Raw genomic sequence first — 22,206 nt, 5'->3', positions numbered from 1 at the left:
TTTCTAGTGGACATGCTTTTGCTAAATTTAATTTTAACTCACTATTTTCTTTTTCTAATTTAACTAAATCTTTAGTGAGTACTTTAATGAATTGAAAGGATTGATTGAGAGTTAGATTACGTACCTGACTTACCTTTATCTTCGATGCTCCCCCTTTATCGCAGCTTTCTTCTTCTGATGATCCTCCCCCTTCATCTATGCTCATCTCCGAGCTGGTTTCTTCAAAAAGATGATTGACCATTAGTGCTAATCCCGAGAAGACTTTGACTTCTGATTCCGAGGATGATGATTCATCCCATATAGCCTTCAGACTTTTGCGTTTCGAGGACGTCGATTTTTGAAACTTCTTCTTGTCCCTTTCTTTAGTCTTGGGCAGTCATTCTTGATGTGCCCTTCCTCGTTGCAGTTGTAGCAACGAACCGTCCTTTTGCTGCGTTGATGCCTTTTTGACTGCGATCTAAATTTATTAGTTTTAATAAATTTATTTAGTTTCCTTACCAATAGAGTCGCTTCAGACTCATCAATAGACGTTTCAAAGTCGGGATCGTCCTTTTCGGCTTGTAGGGCAATGTTGAGATTTGGCTTCTCTACTTGTTTAGGCTCTGCAATTCGAGATTCGTGAACTTCAAATGTAGAAAATAAACTTTCTAAAATACTTACCTCAAAGTCCTTAGAGATGTAATATGTATCTACTAAGGACACCCATTTTGGAGATCTTGGGAAGGCGTTGAGCGCGTAACGGATCGAGTCTCGGTTTGTTACCGATTCTCCGAGATTATTTAGCAGAATTATCAGCTCTTTGATTCTCGCTTGGAGTTCTGCTACCTTCTCGTCGTTGTTCATCCGGAGATTCGTCAGTAGAGTCCGAAGGATGTCCCACTTTGCTAGCTTCGCTTCTGAAGTGCCTTCGTGGAGCTCCAGGAATTTTTCCCAAAGGTCTTTGGCGGAGTCGTAGCTTTCGATCCGACTTACCTCCTGGGGCGGCAGAACGTTGAGTAGGTGAAATTCCGCCTTTTCGTTGGCCACGAAATCGGCTTGCTCCTTCTTCGTCCACTGATACTCTTCTTTGTCTTTTGGAGTTGTAAAACCAAATTTCATAGTTAGAAGAATGTCAAAATCTGTTTTAAAAACTACCTCCATTCTTCGTCTCCATGTAGCAAAGTCTCCGTCGAATTTTGGAGGATGAATGTTTGTTCCGGCCATCGTTTTGATTTTTGTACTTTAGTCGGCGGTCAGTCCTTCTGAGGCGGTCTTGCTCTGATACCACTTGTTGGTGCAGCGGGACCGGCAAGAGGAGAGGGGTGAATTACCTGTAAATAAAAAATACCCTCCTTAAACTTTCAACTCTAAAATTATAGCAACAATAATAAGAAAATAAAATAAAGCAGAATAACAGAAAAGAAAGAAGACTCAGCGATTTTGACTTGGTTACAATCAAGAAGGTTATTAATCCAAGGCGGTTGGAAAGCGCACTAGAAAAGTCTTCTTTTCTGAAAGCGGAGAAGCCTTTTACACACTAAAAGCTCTTACAAGTTGCTAGGAAGTTGTTACTGAGTTGACTAATTAATTTCCTAACTCTAGGGACCTTTATATAGCTCCTGGAAAATCTATCCCGAGTCCTAAAGGCGCCTCCAAGGGATTTGAACGAATAAAACTTTATCCGTGCTCAAACGGTCAAGTAGACTGGGTTTCAGACGCCTCCAATGTTCTTGAAGGCGTCTCGGACAGCTTGAAGGCGCCTCGAACAAGTTTGAGACACCTCCAACACTGCATGGTATAAATAGCTTCCAGCTTCTCTTTTTCCTCTTCTTCCGAAGCTCCGATCGCTTGGGTGATTTCGGCAACCGAAATATGGCTCACTCGAACCTAATTTTCGGTCTTCTCCTTGAGCAGGCTTCCATCCCGGCTTCTCATCCCTCGAACGTCGCACATGTTCTTTTCGTTTATTGGTGTACTCTTCCGCAGCTCTTTCGTCCTTCGGACACACCGAGTCCGTCAGCTCCCTTCTCGTGTCGTCCTTCTCGCTAACTGCGTCTTCTGCTCGACTTTCTGCGCTCCTAAGCTCTTGCACACTTAGACACAGGGATCAAATAACAAACATGACATAATCTAACTTGATTGATAATATCAAAATAACCACGGGGTCCAATAGATAATAGTTAAATTAACTAAGTTCAAGTTTTTTTAAAAAAATAAATCAATCTTAAATAATCATTTCAACAATTTAATTTATTTTAAATTTAATTAATCTTAACTTAATTCGATTATCTTATCAAATAAATTTAAATATTATAAAATTTGACAGACTCATTTATAATCTTAATCACCTCATGCGACCATGATATGTGACTCCAATCACCCTCACGTGACCACATAGTGGCCCAGATAAGGCCACTGCTATATTTTTCATTTTTTTCTAATTTCTTTTTATTTATTTTCTTCCTTTTTTTTCCTAAAGATTTTTTTCCACAATATATTTCTTTTTTCTCTCTATTCTAAAAGAGGGTTAATGAATTGCTCATATCGTTAAGGTGTCATTTTTGTAAATTGTACGTCAGGGTAGTCTCACCAACACCCTAATACCCTAAAAGAATCTCACCGCTATTTGTTAAGAGTAGGTGAGTGACGAACCATTAATACTTATTGGACGGTCAGTAATTTATTTTGATTGGGCCGCTGGGTAGGTAGTTGACTGATTGGTGTGGTTCAGATAACTTTTTAAAAATTGAACGAAGCATTATAAAAGAAAAGGAAAAAAAAATAATTACAATTGATGAAAGGACGGTTAAAGTTAAAAATTATTGAATATATATATGAATAAAGAATAGAGGGAAGAGAATAAAAGTTGTATTGTGAATGTGATTTTAGTTTTATATTAAAAGTTTCATAGTATGTTGATTGATTTATATTGATTCATATGTATTGAGGATGTGAATAAATATATGGGGAGAGGCTTTCTCTCATGCATGAGTACGTAAGGGGTGCAAATTTAGGACTCGGATTACAATGAATCATGTTAATTCCTGTGTAGGCAAGACCTGCGCATGCCGAATGACGTTCCGGTGCCTGTGGTAGCAATCGGGTGTGTCTTAGTTCACCGTGAGCACCAATGCTTGGTGGGATTCATGTTCAGCCGTTGTATCCTGGGAAACAGATGACCCTAGTAAAAGCCTCGAAGCACAGCTAGAGGTAGGCGAATCTGTTTCAAAGAAACTGCGACTCCTGCAGGCCTCGGTCCTTTTTCTCGCTCGGAATCTTCGTCCAACCAGCACCTGTTCGCCTGATCAGTCTCTTTGCTCCTCGGTCTGTCAGCTCGCCCGATCGGTCATTGTCCACCCGACCAACCTCTCTGATAGCCCGACCTGTCTGTTTCACCCGACTGACCTGTTTGTTTCGCTCGACCTGTCTATTCCGACCAGCCTGTCTGTTTCGCCCGATCGACTTGTTTGCTTCACTCGGCCTGTCTGCTTCGCCCGATCGACATCAACTTACTCGACCTGCCTGTCTGTTCGCTCGACCGACATGTTGTTAGGCCTGACTACTTTGCCCGGTCGACCTTACTGCTCTCTCTATTCGCCCGGTCGACCTTTCTGTCGCCCAACCTTACTGCCCGATCAACCCCTCTTTGATCTGCTACGTTCGATCGTGCTACTCTACTGCTTGGCCAATCTGTCTACTCGGCAACACAGATCTATCGCTCTTTTACACGTAGCAAAAACCAACATCTGCTGATAACATGAGATTATCCACTTAAGTCATCTCTATTGTAAATTGAATTTAAATTATATATAATTTTAAATTCAGTCAATTCTCAAAAAATATATATATATATATATATATATATATATCCGACAACATATTATTTTCCCAATAAGAAATTCATAGAAGACCAACTTAATTTTCAGATTTCTTTAAAGTACATTATTTCTCATTTTACCTCTCTTCAGTCAACGAATCAATTTTCATTTTTTAAAAACATCCGAGTTGTTGTGTTTTTTTAAAAAAAAAATCAAAATCAGAATATAAAATAATTGTTTCACAACAGCCCTGCTTAAGCAGTTGTATATATATATAAAAAATCCTCCTTTAATTTATATTCATATTTCGTTTTTTAATACTTCTCGTTTTCTATTAAATTGGTCGCATCGCTTCCCCTGCCTTACAACCTCTCATCAATGGCCACGGCCTTCCGCTCTTCCTCCTCATCCACCATCCTCCCTATCCTCCTCGTCGCCGCCGTCTCCCTCACCGCCGCCGGCGCGACGGTGACCCACCTCCACTTCTTCTGGCACGACCTCGTGACCGCCCCAAACCCCACCGCCGTCACCGTCACGCAGCCGGTCGACCCCTCCAGCGGCTTCGGCGCGACGGTGGTGATCGACGACGCGATGACGGAGGGGCCGGAACCCTCGTCGACGCCGGTCGGCCGGGCGCAGGGGTTCTACGTGGTGGTCTCCCGGAACGCCTCCGACTCGTCCCTGCTCATGGCCATGAACCTGGCTCTGACTTCGCCCGAGTACAACGGGAGCACCATCTCCATTATGGGCCGTAACCCGGTGCTCAACCATGAGCGGGAGATACCCGTGGTCGGCGGCACCGGCCACTTCCGGCAGGGCCGCGGCTACGCCCTGCTCAAGACCTACAGCTTCAACGCTACCACGGGGAACGCCGTCGTAGAGTACGATGTCTACGTAACGCATTAGAGAAGAGTTGGGATTTCTTGGATGCTGTACTACCATTTTATATATATTTATCTTTTTTTTTTCAAATCATATATATCGAATTAATAAACTCAGATGAAGACTTGTCTATAACTATACTGATTAGATCGATCACCAAATTCAAAAAAGTAGCGTATTAGGTGTGGGATGATTTTTTTTTTTTCCCATCAAGAAATTAAGAACTGGATCTGTTTCACCTACTCTAGAAACAACCAACAGTCCAAGATGCTTTATGTTTTGTCACTTTGAATTGTCTCCTTTTCGATCTTCTTAAGTCTCTCTGAAGTCATCATGCTGCACATTTTTCACCGATTAAGCAGCCACAAGTCAAATAAAATTAGCAGTAGATGAAGCGTTGGAAGAACAGAGAAGAAAGTGCTAATAGCAGGCTTATAATCTCCAGTAAGTTGCTGATGTGATTTATTAGCAGAATTAGATGTTGTTAATTGGCCATGGCCCTTAGAAGTCAGCTCCGTGGGTTGTTAATTTAGCAACAGCAGGAGAAAAAGCAAGGAGAAAAGGAGTGCGAGTCGTTGGACTTTCATAGCCACACACGTCGTGCTCCTTGGTGGCGACGTGGAAATTCGCTGTATACCACGTGCGCTTGCGGCCGACCATGTGCAAGTAGCTCTGGCGTGTTCGTTTCGACTTTGCGAAATTATATAAAAGATTTAAGGGATGTTTAGTTGAGAGGAATTTTAGTGGGGAATAGGAATAGAAATAGAAATGATTAATTGTCATTATTGATGTTGGAGTATAGGAATGGAAATATAAATAAAATAATAAATTTATATAATTGGGTAATAATTTATTTTGTAATGCTTCGTCTTTTACTGACTAAGCTGTAAGGCCGGGGGTTACGTTTGCTAAACTATTCTATGTCTATCACTGAAGTATAATGTGCGAAAAGCTGAACTAATTAAAATCTCTGCTAATTACTATAAAATCTAGAATTTATGTTCAAAATACCATTTTATTGGTGTACATATGCTAAAGGATGAAATCTAAACTTTTAATGCAATCATCATACAATAGAACACATACTACCATTCTAAGCTATTTAATACATGTTTCTATAAAATTTAGCATGCTTTGGCAATTTCTAAGCATACGAGTGGAACCATGGCTTTGTATCAATTTCATACTAAAACTAAGCATTGATACAAACTAAACATGCCGCTAGCAGCACCCCAACATCCCATACAACAATGTAAGTGCATGATAAGCATTCCTCAATTAATTCGTATACAATTCAATGTATCAACTGAAAAGCATCATAACATTACTAGGCATGTCATTACTGTCATTGTTCATAGTTTATTAACTAACATCAAAATAACTAATAGTCTAGGCATAGCATGATGCACACTTTCACAATTCATGACATTTAAACATTCTAAAGGTGCGGAATAATAAGAATATAAGAAATTCTAATTCTTTAGACTTGCTAGTCCCCAAGAGTCTTTATTCCAAGTTCCTTCTCACACACATCTTGATACATTGCCCTCCAGCCTCCGTTAATCCATCTTCCCTTTATCTTTATCTGCAGTATAAGGAAAATGAAACTATAAGCTTGGGAGCTTAGTAAGAACCATCTACCTCACAAAACATGCATTCGATGAAATCATGCTTTTAAAAGATACTATTTGAAACACATGTTGATAATTATGCTGAAAATGCTAAAAAAACATGGCATACTGATATATGAGTCATGACAATCAAATACTGATCATAGAACTGTCTTGTGGGATCAATAAGAAAAAAACAATTAAACTGATATAAAAGCTGAGCTAAACTAATGCTAGACTAATGCTGAATCTGAACTGTATTTACATAACTGATTTGTGAAGTTTTGAAACTATTTTTATAATAGATAAAAATAATAATCATGCTGCTGATGGGTCCGACAACTGTACTTGCTATGCGCGCATCCTTAACTAGACCCGAGGTAGCTAGTCCCGAATTTAATAGCGTTTACTAGGTTATCTAAATCTAGGGACGACTATGGGAGCCCAACCCAAGGACAACTAAGAGTCCAGTACAGTGCCACTGATAAAAGTAAAATACTGATTCATAAGCTAATTTATCTTATCTTGCTCTTACTAGGTTATCTGAACCTAGAGCTAGGTTATCTGAACCTAGGGCGACTATGAGAGCCCACCCATTGGACCGTAGTCCCATATAAACTGAAGCAAGACTAAGCATGCTATTTTAAATGTTTTTATTGTTGGTTGCTACTCGGAAAACCTAGAGGTTCCACTGTACAAAAATTTTGTACAAAGGTCTGAACCTTTTCCTAGCTACCATGTGTTCTTTTAAATTAAATTTTGGATCGCCTGCGGAACCTAACACGTTTGATCCAAAACTTAATATATTCGTTCTTTTAGGTTTTGACTTGGGTCTCCTGCGGAACTTAACACGTTCGACCCAAATCACCTTAAGTTATTAATTCCATTAAATATTAATTTCCATAATCGGTTCCCAGTACTGACGTGGCGAGGCACATGACCTTCTTGGATATGGGAGCAACCACCACCGACTAGACAAAACCTTTTATAGAAAGCTAATATTTAATTTCCTAAAATAACTTTAGGTTAACAAAAGAGAACAAAAGAAAAAGAAAAAACAAAAGAACACAATATCGAAAAACATATTCGAAATTCTAGAATCGTAAGCCTCTTGTATTTGGTATTATTTCCAAAAATAACTAGTATGATGCGGAAAGAAAAATTACTAGTTATACCTTTTAGAAAGACCTCTTGATCTTCTACCGTATTCCTCTTCTAACCTCGGACGTTGTGTGGGCAACTATCTTCCGAGATGAGAAACCACCAACCACCTTCTTCTTCTCCTAGCTAGGTTCGGCCACAAAAAGCTTAACCAAGGATGAAGAACAAAACACCAACCAAGCTCCAAGAGATGCTAGCTTTCTCTCATTCTTCTTCTTCTTCTTCTCCAAGTAGTATCCGGCCGCCACAAGAGCTCCAAGCCTTTGAGAGTTTCGGCCACCACAAAGAGGGAAAGAGGAAGACGATGGTCGGCCACTCCAAGGAATAAAAGAGGGAGAGAAATAATAGAGGTTGTGTCTTGTGAAGGCACCCTCACCCCTTCTTTTATATTCCTTGGCCTAGGCAAATTAGGAAATTTAATTACAATAAAATTTCCTTAATTTCCTTGACATGATTTAATTGAGAAAAATAAAATAAAATTTCCCAATTTAATCTCTAATGGCCGGCCACATTAAAAGAGATAAATTAGACACGTTTTAATCAACAATTAAAACTTCCTAATTTGTTTCCGGAAATTTTTTAAAATTAAAATTGCTCTTTAAAAATCTCTTCATGGTTGATAAAAGGAAATTTCTATAATTTTAATTTTACAACATATGAATAATTTTTAAAGAGAAAATAAAATATCTCACCAATCTACAAATAAGGAAAGAGATCTAATCTCTTTCTTTAATCTTTTGTAGATCTTTTACAAGAGAGATATTTTAATTTTAATTCTCTTTAATAAATTATATCTCTCACATAATAAAAATTAAAATTAAAATCTCTTTTTAAATTAATATGGCCGGCCCCTCTAGCTTGGGTTCAAGCTAGGGCCGGCCCTAGCTTGGTTCCCAAGCTAGCTTGGCCGACCCCCTATTGGTGGGTATAGAAGGTGGGTATAGGTGGGTATAGTACTCTATAAATAAGAGGCTACGATAGGGACCGAGAGGAGAAATTGGTTTTGGTCTCCCGATAAAATTAAGCATCCCGTGTTCGCCCCGAACACACAACTTAATTTTATTAATAATAATTCATTCCACTAGAGAACTATTATTGAACTACCGCACCAATCCCAAATTACATTTTTGGGCTCCTTCTTATTATGAGTGTGTTAGTCTCCCTGTGTTTAAGATATCGAATGTCCACTAATTAAGTGAGTTACTGACAACTCATTTAATTAATATCTTAGTCCAAGAGTAGTACCACTCAACCTTATCATCATGTCGGACTAAGTCCAACTGCAGGATTTAATATGACAATCCTTATGTGCTCCTCTTGAGGACATTATCAACCTAGTATCTCTAGGACACAGTTTCCTTCTATAATCAACAACACACACTATAAGTGATACCATTTCCCAACTTATCAGGCTTATTGATTCATCGAACTAAATCTCACCCATTGATAAATTAAAGAAATAAATATCAAATATATGTGCTTGTTATTATATTAGGATTAAGAGCACACACTTCCATAATAACCGAGGTCTTTGTTTCTTTATAAAGTCAGTATAAAAGAAACGACCTCAAATGGTCCTACTCAATACACTCTGAGTGTACTAGTGTAACTATACAGTCAAGATAAACTGATACCTAATTACACTACGACCTTCCAATGGTTTGTTCCTTTCCATTTTGGTCGTAAGCTACTGTTTATAATTTATAAGGTACTGATAACATCATCTTCTATATGTGACACCACATACTATGTTATCTACAATATAAATTAATTGAACAACTACAAACAAATGTAGACAATTTGACCAAATATGATTCTTTATTCATAATGAATGTTTACAAAGCTTAGGCTTTCAGTATACACTCCAACAATCTCCCACTTATACTAATGACTAAGCTGCCATATCTTCTACCATACATCTGATTCTCATTTCCTCCACATGCCGATCAAAAGCTTTCGCCGGAAGGGCCTTAGTGAAAGGATCTGCCAGGTTATCTCCTGATGCAATCTTGGCGATGACAACTTCTCCTCGCTTCACGATATCTCGTATCAGGTGGTACTTGCGCTCTATATGTTTACTTGCCTTATGAGCTCGTGGTTCCTTCGAGTTTGCAGCTATTATCACAATAAATTGTGATAATTTTGAGCAAACCAGAATCACATCTAAGTCCATTAGAAAGTTCCCGAGCCATACGCTTCTTTAGCTGCCTCAGAGGCTGCCACATACTCACTTCCATGGTTGAGTCCGATTCTGCTTAACACTCCTCCATGAAATGGCTCCACCTCCTAAAGTAAACACATAGCCTGATGTAGACTTACTATTATCCCTATCTGATTGGAAATCTGAATCCGTGTAACCCACAGGGAGCAAATCGTCTGCTTGGTAAATTAGCATATAATCTCTCGTCCTTCTCAAGTACTTTAATATATGCTTTACCGCAGTCGAATGTCCTTGTCCAGGGTTACTCTGATATCTGCTGACCATGCCCACGACAAAACAAATATCAGGTCTCGTACATAGCATTGCATACATAAGGCTTCCTACAGCCGAGGCATAAGGAACTGCTTTCATGTCTTCTATCTCCTTTGATGTCTTAGGAGACATCTCTCTAGATAGAGCTATTTCATGCCTAAAAGGTAAGAAACCTTTCTTGGAATTCTGCATGCTAAAACGAGCAAGGATTGTATCTATATATGAAGCTTGGGACAGATACAACATTCTTTTCTTGCGATCCCTTATTACTTTGATCCCAAGAATGTGTGCACACTCTCCTAAGTCCTTCATATCAAATTGTTTGGACAACCATACCCTTACGTCTGATAATACTTTGACATTGTTGTCAATTAACAAAATATCATCTACGTATAGTACAAGAAATACCACCACGTTTCCGTTACACTTCTTATATACACAAGACTCATCCGGACTTTGAATAAATCCATATGACTGGATTACTTCATTAAACCGGATGTTCCAAGATCTTGAAGCTTGCTTCAGTCCATAAATGGACCGATTGAGCTTACACACTAGACGCTCTTTGCCCTTTTCAATGAACCCTTCTGGTTGCTTCATATGGATGTTCTCTTCAAGACTTCCATTAAGGAAAGTTGTCTTGACATCCATTTGCCAAATCTCATAATCCATATGAGCAGCAATGGATAAGAGTATCCGGATAGACTTAAGCATGGCTACCGGTGAAAAAGTTTCCTCATAATTGATTCCCTCTTTCTGAGTGTACCCTTTCGCAACAAGCCTAGCTTTGAAGGTTTCTACCTTCCCGTCTGTCCCTCTTTTCCTTTTGTAGATCCACTTACATCCAACGGCTTTTACACCATCAGGTGGTTCTACAAGCTCCCAGACCTTATTAGAGTACATAGACTATATTTCAGAATTCATCGCCTTTTGCCAAGATGCTGCATCTATATCTTGGAGTGCTTCGTCATATGTCCGGGGATCAGGTTCATGTTTACCCGGGATCAAGTCTGAAGACTCTCCCAAAAACATGAATCTCTCTGGCTGCCTCACAACCCTCCCACTACGACGAGACACTGTCTGTGGTTGTGTATCATGTGTGACACGTGTTGCAGTCTCTTGTGGTACTTCATCTTGTACTGTTGGTACTAAAGTAAACGTGTCCTCTCTTAGTTCTTCTAAAACAACTTTACTACTAGGCTTGTGATCCATTATATATTTTTCTTCTAAAAACTGAGCATTGGTGCTAACAATGACCTTCTGGTCTTTAGGACTATAAAATAAACCACCTTTCGTTCCTTTGGGATATCCTACAAACACGCAAACTTCTGTACGGGATTCTAACTTATCAGCATCTGGTTTCAACACATGTGCTGGACTACCCCAAATCCGAATATGTCTTAGACTGGGTTTTCACCCATTCCACAATTCTATGGGAGTAGAAGAAACTGATTTAGAAGGTACTAAGTTCAGAACATACACTGTTGTTTCCATAGCATATCCCCAAAACGAATTTGGTAATTCTGAATAACTCATCATCGATCTAACCATCTCCATAAGAGTCCTATTCCTTCGTTCTGCTACACCATTCTGTTGGGGTGTTCCAGGTGCAGACAATTGGGATTGAATCCCAGCCTCTGATAAGTAATTCCTAAACTCTTCTAAGAGGTATTCGCCACCACGATCAGATCGTAGCTCCACATCAGCCTTGTATTCTTTGAACTTATCAAAGCACTCGGACTTGCGGCGCATTAGGTAAATATATCCGTATCTTGAATAATCATCTATAAAAGAGACAAAATATTCAAAATCACCTCTTGCCTGGACAGACATAGGACCACACAAATCAGAATGAACCAATTTCAACACTTCTTTGACTCTATACCCCTTGGCCTTGAATGGCCTCTTGGTCATTTTACCTTCCAAGCAAGATTCACAAGTTGGAAAATTTTCCAACTCTAATGAACCCAAAAGTCCATCGGCTATTAGCCTCTGAATCCTACTTAAGTTAATATGACCAAGCCTTAGATGCCAAAGATACGCTTGGTTCATTTCCGAAGGTTCTTTTCTTTTATTTGAGTTAGAAGATGAGTTATAAATTTTCATGTTTTGCTTTGTGGAAGAAATTGGATTTAAAGTATACAAATTACCAACTAATGTACCAGAACAGATAATCACTTTATTTCTCTTAATAACTACATCGTTACTGAAAGAAACTGAATATCCATCTAAAAACAGTTTAGAAACTGAAATTAAATTCTTTCTAAAACTGGGTACATAAAGACAATTTCTTAAAACCAATTTCCTATTTCTACTAAAAGATAAGTAGACGTCTCCCACTGCAACAGCTGCCACCTTAGTAGCATTGCCCATGTAGACGGTAATTTCTCCTTCAGATAGTCTTCGGGTTTCCTGGTACCCCTGCAAGAAATTGCAGACATGATCAGTGGCTCCCGTATCTACACACCAGGTGCTGGTAGATAACACCGCTAAACATGTTTCAACAACTAGAGCATGAGATATACCTTTGTTTTGGTTCCTACGAGGACAGTCCGCCTTCCAATGTCCTGCCTGCTTGCAGATGAAGCACTTGCTCTTCGGCTTCTTCACTTCAGCTTTAAATCCCGTACTCTGAGACTTATTCACTTTCTTTGCTGAACCGACTTGTTTCTTCTTCTTCTTTCCTCTCGACTTAGAAGTAGAACCATTTTCAGCATAGTGAATTTGAGCATTGTGACGAAATAATCCTTCTGCTGCCTGAAGTTCTGTCAGTAGTTCCGCCAATGAATATACCCTTTTATTCATATTGTAATTCAGGCGGAATTGCTCAAAACTTCTAGGTAGTGTTTGGAGGATCATATCGATCTGGGTTTCCCCATCAATTTCTCCTCCAAGGATCTGTATCTCGTTCAGATAAGCCATCATCTTTAGGATATGATCCCTCACAGGAGTACCCTCTTGCATGGTGGCTGTCATTATCTTTCTCATGGCTTCTTGTCTAGAAGCCCTATCCTGATGACCAAAGAGTTCCTTGAGATTGTTCATAATATCATAAGCTGTTGGTAAGTCTTGATGCTGATGTTGCAATACATTTGACATTGAAGCCAAAATGTAACACCACGCCATCTCATCTACTTTTACCCATTTCCTATGATATTCAATCTCCTCTTGGGTAGATTCACCAGTAGGTGCTTCAGGGCAAGGCTTAGTCAGTACAAATTTATAGCTTTCAGCAGTAAGAACAATGTCCAGTTTCCTTTTCCAATCTATGTAATTAGGTCCAGTAAATCTATTCTGTTGAAGTATGATGGACAGTGGATTGAAAGTCATCCTAAGAATCACAAATAACTTTTGGTCAGAACTCTAAATTTAGAATAATATTGATTCCTCAAACAATACTATTTTAAATTAACCAACACCTCAAAACACCGTGAATTTTGTATGCCGCGTTAGTATGGACGTATACAAATTCAACATTTGTAAAAGGAGGGTTTTATCCCATTAATTTTATTATCTTGTCAACCTAACTTTTTGACAAATAAAATTAATAGTTGATGTCTTTTGGTTACACAAATAATAGCAGTGACTCCGATGGGGAGGATACTATTAGATGTGTCTAAGTGTATATCATTACTTGACACTAAGTCCATTAATAAGATTATGCCCTTTCCGTTGGGGAAGATCACACGCTCTTAATTAACTTCCTATAGTCATCCAAAAATGGAAGTCTGTTCTAGTGATCCACAAACAAGCTCATCCGTTATGGAGGAAGGCACTCAGAGCCAACGCGCAAGCTTGTTTGCATCACTTACAAACTTGTAATGGAGACCATGGGATTTATTTAAAAATCCCTCTCCCACTTAGTTATTTATAAATGAGAAATTTTAACTATGCTAGCCTACTAAATATGTAAACTAACATATACACACAGCACAATATAAAAGCAATAAATAGAAAATATAATTTTCAACTATTATGGCTTTTATCTCTAGTTGTCCTTCGTGTGTTGTTATCCCAAGCTGCTGCCATATTTGGCCACCGCCACCGGGTCTAGCTATCGCATCCATCTTGCTCCTAGTTCCGCTGCGCCTCTGGTCCTTAGAAGGTTCCACGCTTTGCAAGATTCGATCCGCGACATAAATAGAATTTTACATTTTTGATCCTATATTCCATAAAAGGAATGTACATGTATCTAGATCAAAAATAAAATCCTAATAAAACTAAATACAGCTCCTGCTGTATTTTAATACAATCATGCACACACATATAAATGCCCTTGACATGTCCAAGGGTCCAATCACACACATAATAACTAAAAGCCATAATAGTTGGATCCTGCATCTACAAAGTTAGCACATCCTACTATTAACCTGCCTAAATTATGTATGACATGTGCATAATTAAACTAATACCAAATGCACAGAGGCAAAACCCTAGCTCTGATACCAATTGTTGGTTGCTACTCGGAAAACCTAGAGGTTCCACTGTACAAAAATTTTGTACAAAGGTCTGAACCTTTTCCTAGCTACCATGTGTTCTTTTAAATTAAATTTTGGATCGCCTGCGGAACTTAACACGTTTGATCCAAAACTTAATCTATTTGTTCTTTTAGGTTTTGACTTGGGTCTCCTTTGGAACTTAACACGTTCGACCCAAATCACCTTAAGTTATTAATTCCATTAAATACTAATTTCCATAATCGGTTCCCAGTACTGACGTGGCGAGGCACATGGCCTTCTTGGATATGGGAGCAACCACCACCGACTAGACAAAACCTTTTATAGATAGCTAATATTTAATTTCCTAAAATAACTTTAGGTTAACCGAAAAGAACAATCAAATCACAAGAAAAAGAAAAAATAAAAGAACACAACATCGAAAAACATATTCGAAATTCTAGAATCGTAAGCCTCTTGTATTTGGTATTATTTCCAAAAATAACTAGTATGATGCGGAAAGAAAAATTACTAGTTATAACTTTTAGAAAGACCTCTTGATCTTCTACCGTATTCCTCTTCTAACCTCGGACGTTGTGTGGGCAACTATCTTCCGACATGAGAAACCACCAACCACCTTCTTCTTCTCCTAGCTAGGTTCGGCCACAAAAAGCTTAACCAAGGATGAAGAACAAAACACCAACCAAGCTCCAAGAGATGCTAGCTTTCTCTCCTCCTTCTTCTTCTTCTCCAAGTAGTATCCGGCCGCCACAAGAGCTCCAAGCCTTTGAGAGTTTCGGCCACCACAAAGAGGGAAAGAGGAAGAGGATGGCCGGCCACTCCAAGGAATAAAAGAGGGAGAGAAATAATAGAGGTTGTGTCTTGTGAAGGCACCCTCACCCCTTCTTTTATATTCCTTGGCCTAGGCAAATTAGGAAATTTAATTACAATAAAATTTTCTTAATTTCCTTGACATGATTTAATTGAGAAAAATAAAATAAAATTTCCCAATTTAATCTCTAATGGCCGGCCACATTAAAAGAGATAAATTAGACAAGTTTTAATCAACAATTAAAACTTCCTAATTTGTTTCCGGAAATTTTTTAAAATTAAAATTGCTCTTTAAAAATCTCTTCATGGTTGATAAAAGAAAATTTCTATAATTTTAATTTTACAACATGTGAATAATTTTTAAAGAGAAAATAAAATATCTCACCAATCTACAAATAAGGAAAGAGATTTAATCTCTTTCTTTAATCTTTTGTATATCTTTTACAAGAGAGATATTTTAATTTTAATTATCTTTAATAAATTATATCCCCCACATAATAAAAATTAAAATTAAAATCCCTTTTTAAATTAATATGGCCGGCCCCTCTAGCTTGGGTTCAAGCTAGGGCCGACCACCCCAATTTATACCTAAGCCGGCCCTAGCTTGGTTCCCAAGCTAGCTTGGCCGGCCCCCTATTGGTGGGTATAGAAGGTGGGTATAGGTGGGTATAGTACTCTATAAATAAGAGGCTACGATAGGGATCGAGAGGAGGAATTAGTTTTGGTCTCCCGATAAAATTAAGCATCCCGTGTTCGCCCCGAACACACAACTTAATTTTATCAATAATAATTCATTCCACTATAGAACTATTATTGAACTACCGCACCAATCCCAAATTACATTTTTGGGCTCCTTCTTATTATGAGTGTGTTAGTCTCCCTGTGTTTAAGATATCGAATGTCCACTAATTAAGTGAGTTACTGACAACTCATTTAATTAATATCTTAGTCCAAGAGTAGTACCACTCAACCTTATCATCATGTCGGACTAAGTCCACCTGCAAGATTTAACATGACAATCCTTATGAGCTCCTCTTGAGGACATTATCAACCTAGTATCTCTAGGACACAGTTTCCTTCTATAATCAACAACATACACTATAAGTGATACCATTTCCCAACTTATCAGGCTTATTGATTCATCGAACTAAATCTCACCCATTGATAAATTAAAGAAATAAATATCAAATATATGTGCTTGTTATTATATTAGGATTAATAGTACACACTTCCATAATAACCGAGGTCTTTGTTTCTTTATAAAGTCAGTATAAAAGAAACGACCTCAAATGGTCCTACTCAATACACTCTGAGTATACTAGTGTAACTATATAGTCAAGATAAACTGATACCTAATTACACTACGACCTTCCAATGGTTTGTTCCTTTCCATTTTGGTCGTGAGCTACTGTTTATAATTTATAAGGTACTGATAACATCATCTTCTATATGTAACACTACATACTATGTTATCTACAATATAAATTAATTGAACAACTACAAATAAATGTAGACAATTTGACCAAATATGATTCTTTATTCATAATGAATGTTTACAAAGCTTAGGCTTTCAGTATACACTCCAACATTTATGACATTTAACTGAGCTATTAAAATACCTACTGTAGCATTTAACTGTACTAGTCATTTTATCGAGCACTAAGTGCGCTCTAACTCTCCTCTCTATTAGGGGACCACCTCTAGGCACTCGACAGCGTCTAAAACCCCAAAACTGGAGGGGAAAACATGTCTGGCCCTTCTAGAGGTGCTCAAATAAACCCTAAACCTGCGAGGAGGGTCAAATACACCCTACGTGCCGAAAAAAAAATCTGCATATGGCTGAACTAAAACATAAAAACGTACGATTAGCTACTTATACTGCAGGTGAGGGGTTACTTACTTCCTATGCTAGGTTTCTTACAATTCTGATCGCTAGATTTCCGGAGAAGAAGATCTCTTCGGCGATCTTCTTGCGTTTACGCGTTCTTCTTGCGGAGAGGAGTGCCCTCGTATCGAAGTCGTCACCGGAAGGTGCTCCTAAGACCCTAGGGATGGAACCCTAGGTCTCTTGGGCTTGGTGTGCCAAGAGGGTGAGGAAGAAGGAGAGGTCGGCAGGTGAGGGTGAGGAAGAGTTGCCGATCCAAAATAATAAACTCTCACTTAACTTCCCTATTTATATTAAGTGATTAATACGACTCAACTCAATCATAAATATAATTTCTCTCATTTTCTTTTAGCACACCCTTGCTGGGGTCATCTGGTTGTTAAAGGCATGTTATAAGTTGTAGGGTCTGATAGGTCGCGAGTTCAATTCCTGCTTAGGTTATTTTACGTTTTTTATTTAATTTTGTTACTTCCGCTACTCCAAAAATTTTATAAAAATATTCTAAAATTCCAGAAAAATAATAGAATATTTCTAAAATTTATTTGAGAATTTTCGGGCATTACAATCACCCAGGGCCGGACCTTTCACGAGGCGAGAGAGGCGACCGCCTCAGGCCCGGCCCAGGAAGGGGCCCAATTTTTTTTTTTATTATTATATAAAAACACAAGGTAAAAGGCTACGCTAAAGTCTAAACCCTTTTCTGCTTTCTCTCGGCTCCGACTCCTCCGAGGCACGCCGCACGCACCCGCTGCAGAGAGCCAGAGAGGCAGAGAGCCCTTCGACTCTTCGAGGCGTCTGCGCGGGGCAATCTGAGGTTCACTTCCCACCGAGGATATTCCGCTCGGTGTCTCCGGCGGCGGGCAGCCAAAGATCTTATCCGTCGGATGCTTTACAAGGGCAATAGGGCATCTCCAGAAGGTTCTTCGCCGGCGCCGAGCAAGTCCTGAGTTAGTATCATCCAAACTTCCATCCTTGATCCCTCTTCCAGTCTTCCTCTTGCTCTCTTCCTCTCGCTTCTTTGTCTTTTTTTGAGATCAGTATTACTATTTTGCCGGCTGCCGAGTGCCGAGATCGACTTTTCACGATTTTTTTGGTCAAGAACTCAAGATTTCTCGAGCTTTTGATTGTTTTAACCTAGCTGTAGCTGACTAAATTTTATGAAGAAAACCAGTGTTTTTCCCCAATTTCTCAAATACAATCCTGATATCCTGTCTAATAAAGATTCTTTTCACCAAGTTTTTTTTTAGAGAAAAAAACCCCTGTAATTTCCCTCTCCCCTTTCTTACTTTTCTAATGATCTTCTAATTTCTAAAAACTTAAGGTAAAGACTTGGTTTTTATATCTCTAACGTTTGCTAATCCCTTCTGCAGGGCATCCCTAGACTCTAGAGAAGCGAGAAGGCATTTTAAGCCTATGCACATAGGCATAGCGTTGCATCGCACCAACGCTGCTAACATCACATGATTTTTCTCCAGTGTTCAGACATTCAGTGTTCTTTCCAATTGCTCTTCTCCAATTCTCCGACATTCTTGAATCTTGATTCGTCAGCACTCAGCAGTAGGATTTGGACATTGGACAATTTGGTTAGATTTTATTTTTGTACATCATTGTCTAATATTAAGTTTAAATGTTTAATTTTAATCTTTCTTTAGACTTTCTCTTCTTTACTTTTGTATTGGATAATTGGATGATATTTCTAATTTTTTTTATTAGTTCACAAACAAAGGTTAGTTAGGTCAATGGATGGTATTTCTTTTCTCCAGTGTTCTTTTATCAGTTTTTGATCTCTGCTTTACTTTTTGTGCTATCATTTTCACATATTTTTTTTTCTTTTATCAATTCTAGTTTCAGTCTTGTTAATTCATAATTGAACCAGCAATTAGTTTACTTTGATGATTTTCTAGAAAAGGTTAAACTCCTTTTCATTTTTGATGATTTTCCATGCTACGTCTTTTACTTTGTTGTTTATATAAATCACCTATTAGAAAATTAGTTAGGTGATCAAATCTTTTAAATCTGCAATTAGCTTATATAAATATATTATGTAAATTGTAAGATAATGTGTTTTCTTATTCATTGAAAATTTGAAATTAGTCCAATAGTATTCTTATATACATTGTCAGTTAATTGTAGCTGCCTCTTCTTATTAAATGTCGTTTGATTTAATCAATTTTTTATCAGAAAACTATCCAAAAAAATCTAACATAATATATTGTTACTCTTGAATGTAGACATGAATTATTGAGTTGATATTTAATTTTAATACCTTGCAGGTATAATAAAAGAATATTAAAAATGCCTCCTAAATATATGTCTGGAGCTCAAAAGAGAAAAATGAAACAAAGAGAGGAGGCATTAATTCAAAGTCAAGCCGGTGATATTAACAAATATTTTAGAAGAAGTAGCAGAATAGAAAGAGAGGAATTAGTGGATAATTTGGTGATTGAAGAACAAAGTCACAATGAAAATGAGGAATTAGTTGAGGCTGCCAATTTGATCGAGTCGAATGAAAACTTAGAAGAAGACTCTCAACATGAAAAATTAGATTCAACTCTGAATTTGCAGGATCCTGAAAATTGGAATAACATCAGTCAAAAATTGAGAGATTACTTAATAGAAATGGGTCCAAAAAGAGTGAATGATTTTTTGTTTCCTAAGGATAGTAACAATAGACATTTTGATTCATCGCATTATACACGGGTAATGACAAATGGACAAACAATAGATAGAAGATGGCTTGTATATTCTATTTCATTGGATAAAATATTTTGTTTCTATTGTTCAAGAATTTGGGTAATGATGGATACAAAGACTGGCGTAATATGCATAGAAGTCTTAAACAACATGAAGCTAGTAGAGATCATATGGATTGCATGATTGCTTGGGTTGAATCAGAAAAGAGGCTGAAAAAAAATCAAACAATTGATTACAGTATGCAACTTCAAATCAACAAAGAAAGACAACATTGGAGGCAAGTGTTAACAAGAATAATCTCCATTGTGAAAACACTTGCTAAAAATACTTTGGCCTTTCGAGGGGATGATGAGAAACTTTATGTCGAGAATAATGGGCTATTTTTGCAAATGATAGAAATGGTTGCTGAGTTTGATCCAGTGATGGAAGAGCATGTTCGGCGTTGTGAAGCAAGGGAATCTCAAAATACATATTTTAGTCCCAAAATTCAGAATGAATTGATAGAAACTTTGGCAAATGAAGTGAAAAGGTCAATCATTGCAAAAGTTAAACATGCAAAATATTTTTCAGTAATACTTGATTGTACTCCAGATGCGAGTCATCAAGAACAAATGTCTCTAGTGCTACGATGCTTGGATGATTCAACAGACACACCAAAAGTAGAAGAATATTGGGTTGAGTTTTTGAAGGTGGATGACACATCAGATCTTGGGTTATTAAGTGAACTTATGAATGTGTTAACTAGAGTTGGGCTTGACATTGATGACATAAGAGGACAGGGGTATGACAACGGATCTAACATGAGTGGAAGACACAAAGGTGTACAAAAAAGATTGCTTGAAATAAATCCTAGAGCTTTTTATACACCGTGTGGTTGTCATAGTCTTAATTTGGCCTTAGTTGATATGGTGGAATGTTGTCCTAAAGCCAAGTCTTTCTTTGGAGTGGTGCAACGCATCTACACATTGTTTTCTTCCTCTACAAAGAGATGGAAAATTTTTAAAGATAAGGTGCCTGGTTTGACTGTTAAGCCATTGTCACATACCCGTTGGGAAAGTCATGTCGAAAGTGTGAAAGCCATAAAAGAGCAAATTGTACATATAAGAGATGCTTTACTTGATTTGGCAGAAGTTGCTGAAGATTCTAAAACAAAGAGTGATGCTGAGACCTTAGCCCTATATGATCTTGAGAGTTTTGAGTTCTTGCTTGGAATAGTAATCTGGTATAACTTGTTACGAGCAATAAATACCGTGAGTAAGTTTATTCAATCTGAAGATATGGATATTGATATTGCAATCAATCTGTTACAAGGACTTGTTCAATTTCTTGATGAGTTTAGAGATGAAGGGTTTGCTAGTTCCATGAATGAAGCTAAACAAATGGCAAGTGAAATGGGGATTGAACCTACATTTCGAGAAAAACGCATCATTCGAAGAAAGAAACAATTTGATGAAAGTGACAATGATAATGTAACACGATCAGGTGAAGAGTCTTTTAGAGTTGAATATTTTCTATTTATAATTGATCAAGCTCGATCTTCTCTTCAAGTTTGATTTGAACAATTTAAACAATATCAAAAGATTTTTGGGTTTTTATTGAATTTGGAGAAGTTAAAGAATGAGCCTTTAACTAGCTTGATGAAGTCTTGTATGGAGCTTCAACAATTTTTGAGTCACAATGGACGTTCAGACATTAATGGTGATGAGTTGTATTCAGAGTTGATTGTCGTGAGGTGCTATTTAACAAATGAAAAAAGAGCAATTGATATGCTACAATGTCTGGCAAAACTAAATGGTTTATTCCCAAATACTTATATTGCCTATAAGATTTTGTTAACCATACCAGTAACAGTTGCATCGGCAGAAAGAAGTTTCTCGAAGTTGAAGTTAATCAAGAATTATCTTCGATCAACAATGTCACAGGATAGACTAAATGGGCTAGCAATGTTATCGATTGAGAAAGAAATAGTCCGGCAATTAGATTATGCAGATTTGATAAATATTTTTGCCTCTAAAACAGCTAGACGAGTAGTGTTTATGTAATTATTTCAAATATTTGTTAACTTTTTATTGATGTAATATAGTATTTTTGGTTTATTTGTGTATTTTATGTATTTATTAGTTGCAAATTGAACATTACAATTATTTATCGATAAAAGGCCACTTTTTATTTTCGCTTCGGGCCCCGTCAAATACAGGTACGGCTCTGTAATCACCCATACCTTATAAAAAGTTCGTCCTCGAACTTAAAATAACTCTGGGTACTTCTGTCTCATACTAGCTTCTGTCTCCCAAGTTGCCTCTTCTGCTGTATGATTTTGCCACATGACTTTTACTAATGGTACCTCCTTGTTCCGTAATTTCTTAACTGCTCGGTCTATTATCTGAATAGGTCGACTGTCATAGCTGAGGTCTTCGCCCGATCGACATCAGCTTAC

The 22,206-nt window shown here is 37.8% G+C and overlaps 1 protein-coding gene across 1 annotated transcript; it reads left to right on the top strand.

Moving 5' to 3' along the window:
• Positions 1–4,141: 4,141 nt before the first annotated feature.
• Positions 4,142–4,814, top strand: LOC121973785 (dirigent protein 21-like). The gene has a single exon (XM_042525137.1). The coding sequence runs from the start codon at positions 4,176–4,178 to the stop codon at positions 4,701–4,703; it is 528 nt and encodes a 175-aa protein (XP_042381071.1). The 5' UTR covers positions 4,142–4,175; the 3' UTR covers positions 4,704–4,814.
• Positions 4,815–22,206: the final 17,392 nt, after the last annotated feature.

The sequence above is a fragment of the Zingiber officinale genome, chromosome 4A (genome assembly GCF_018446385.1).
Source record: "Zingiber officinale cultivar Zhangliang chromosome 4A, Zo_v1.1, whole genome shotgun sequence".
NCBI classification, from domain to species: Eukaryota; Viridiplantae; Streptophyta; class Magnoliopsida; order Zingiberales; family Zingiberaceae; genus Zingiber; species Zingiber officinale.
This window is presented reverse-complemented; position numbering and strand designations above follow the sequence as displayed.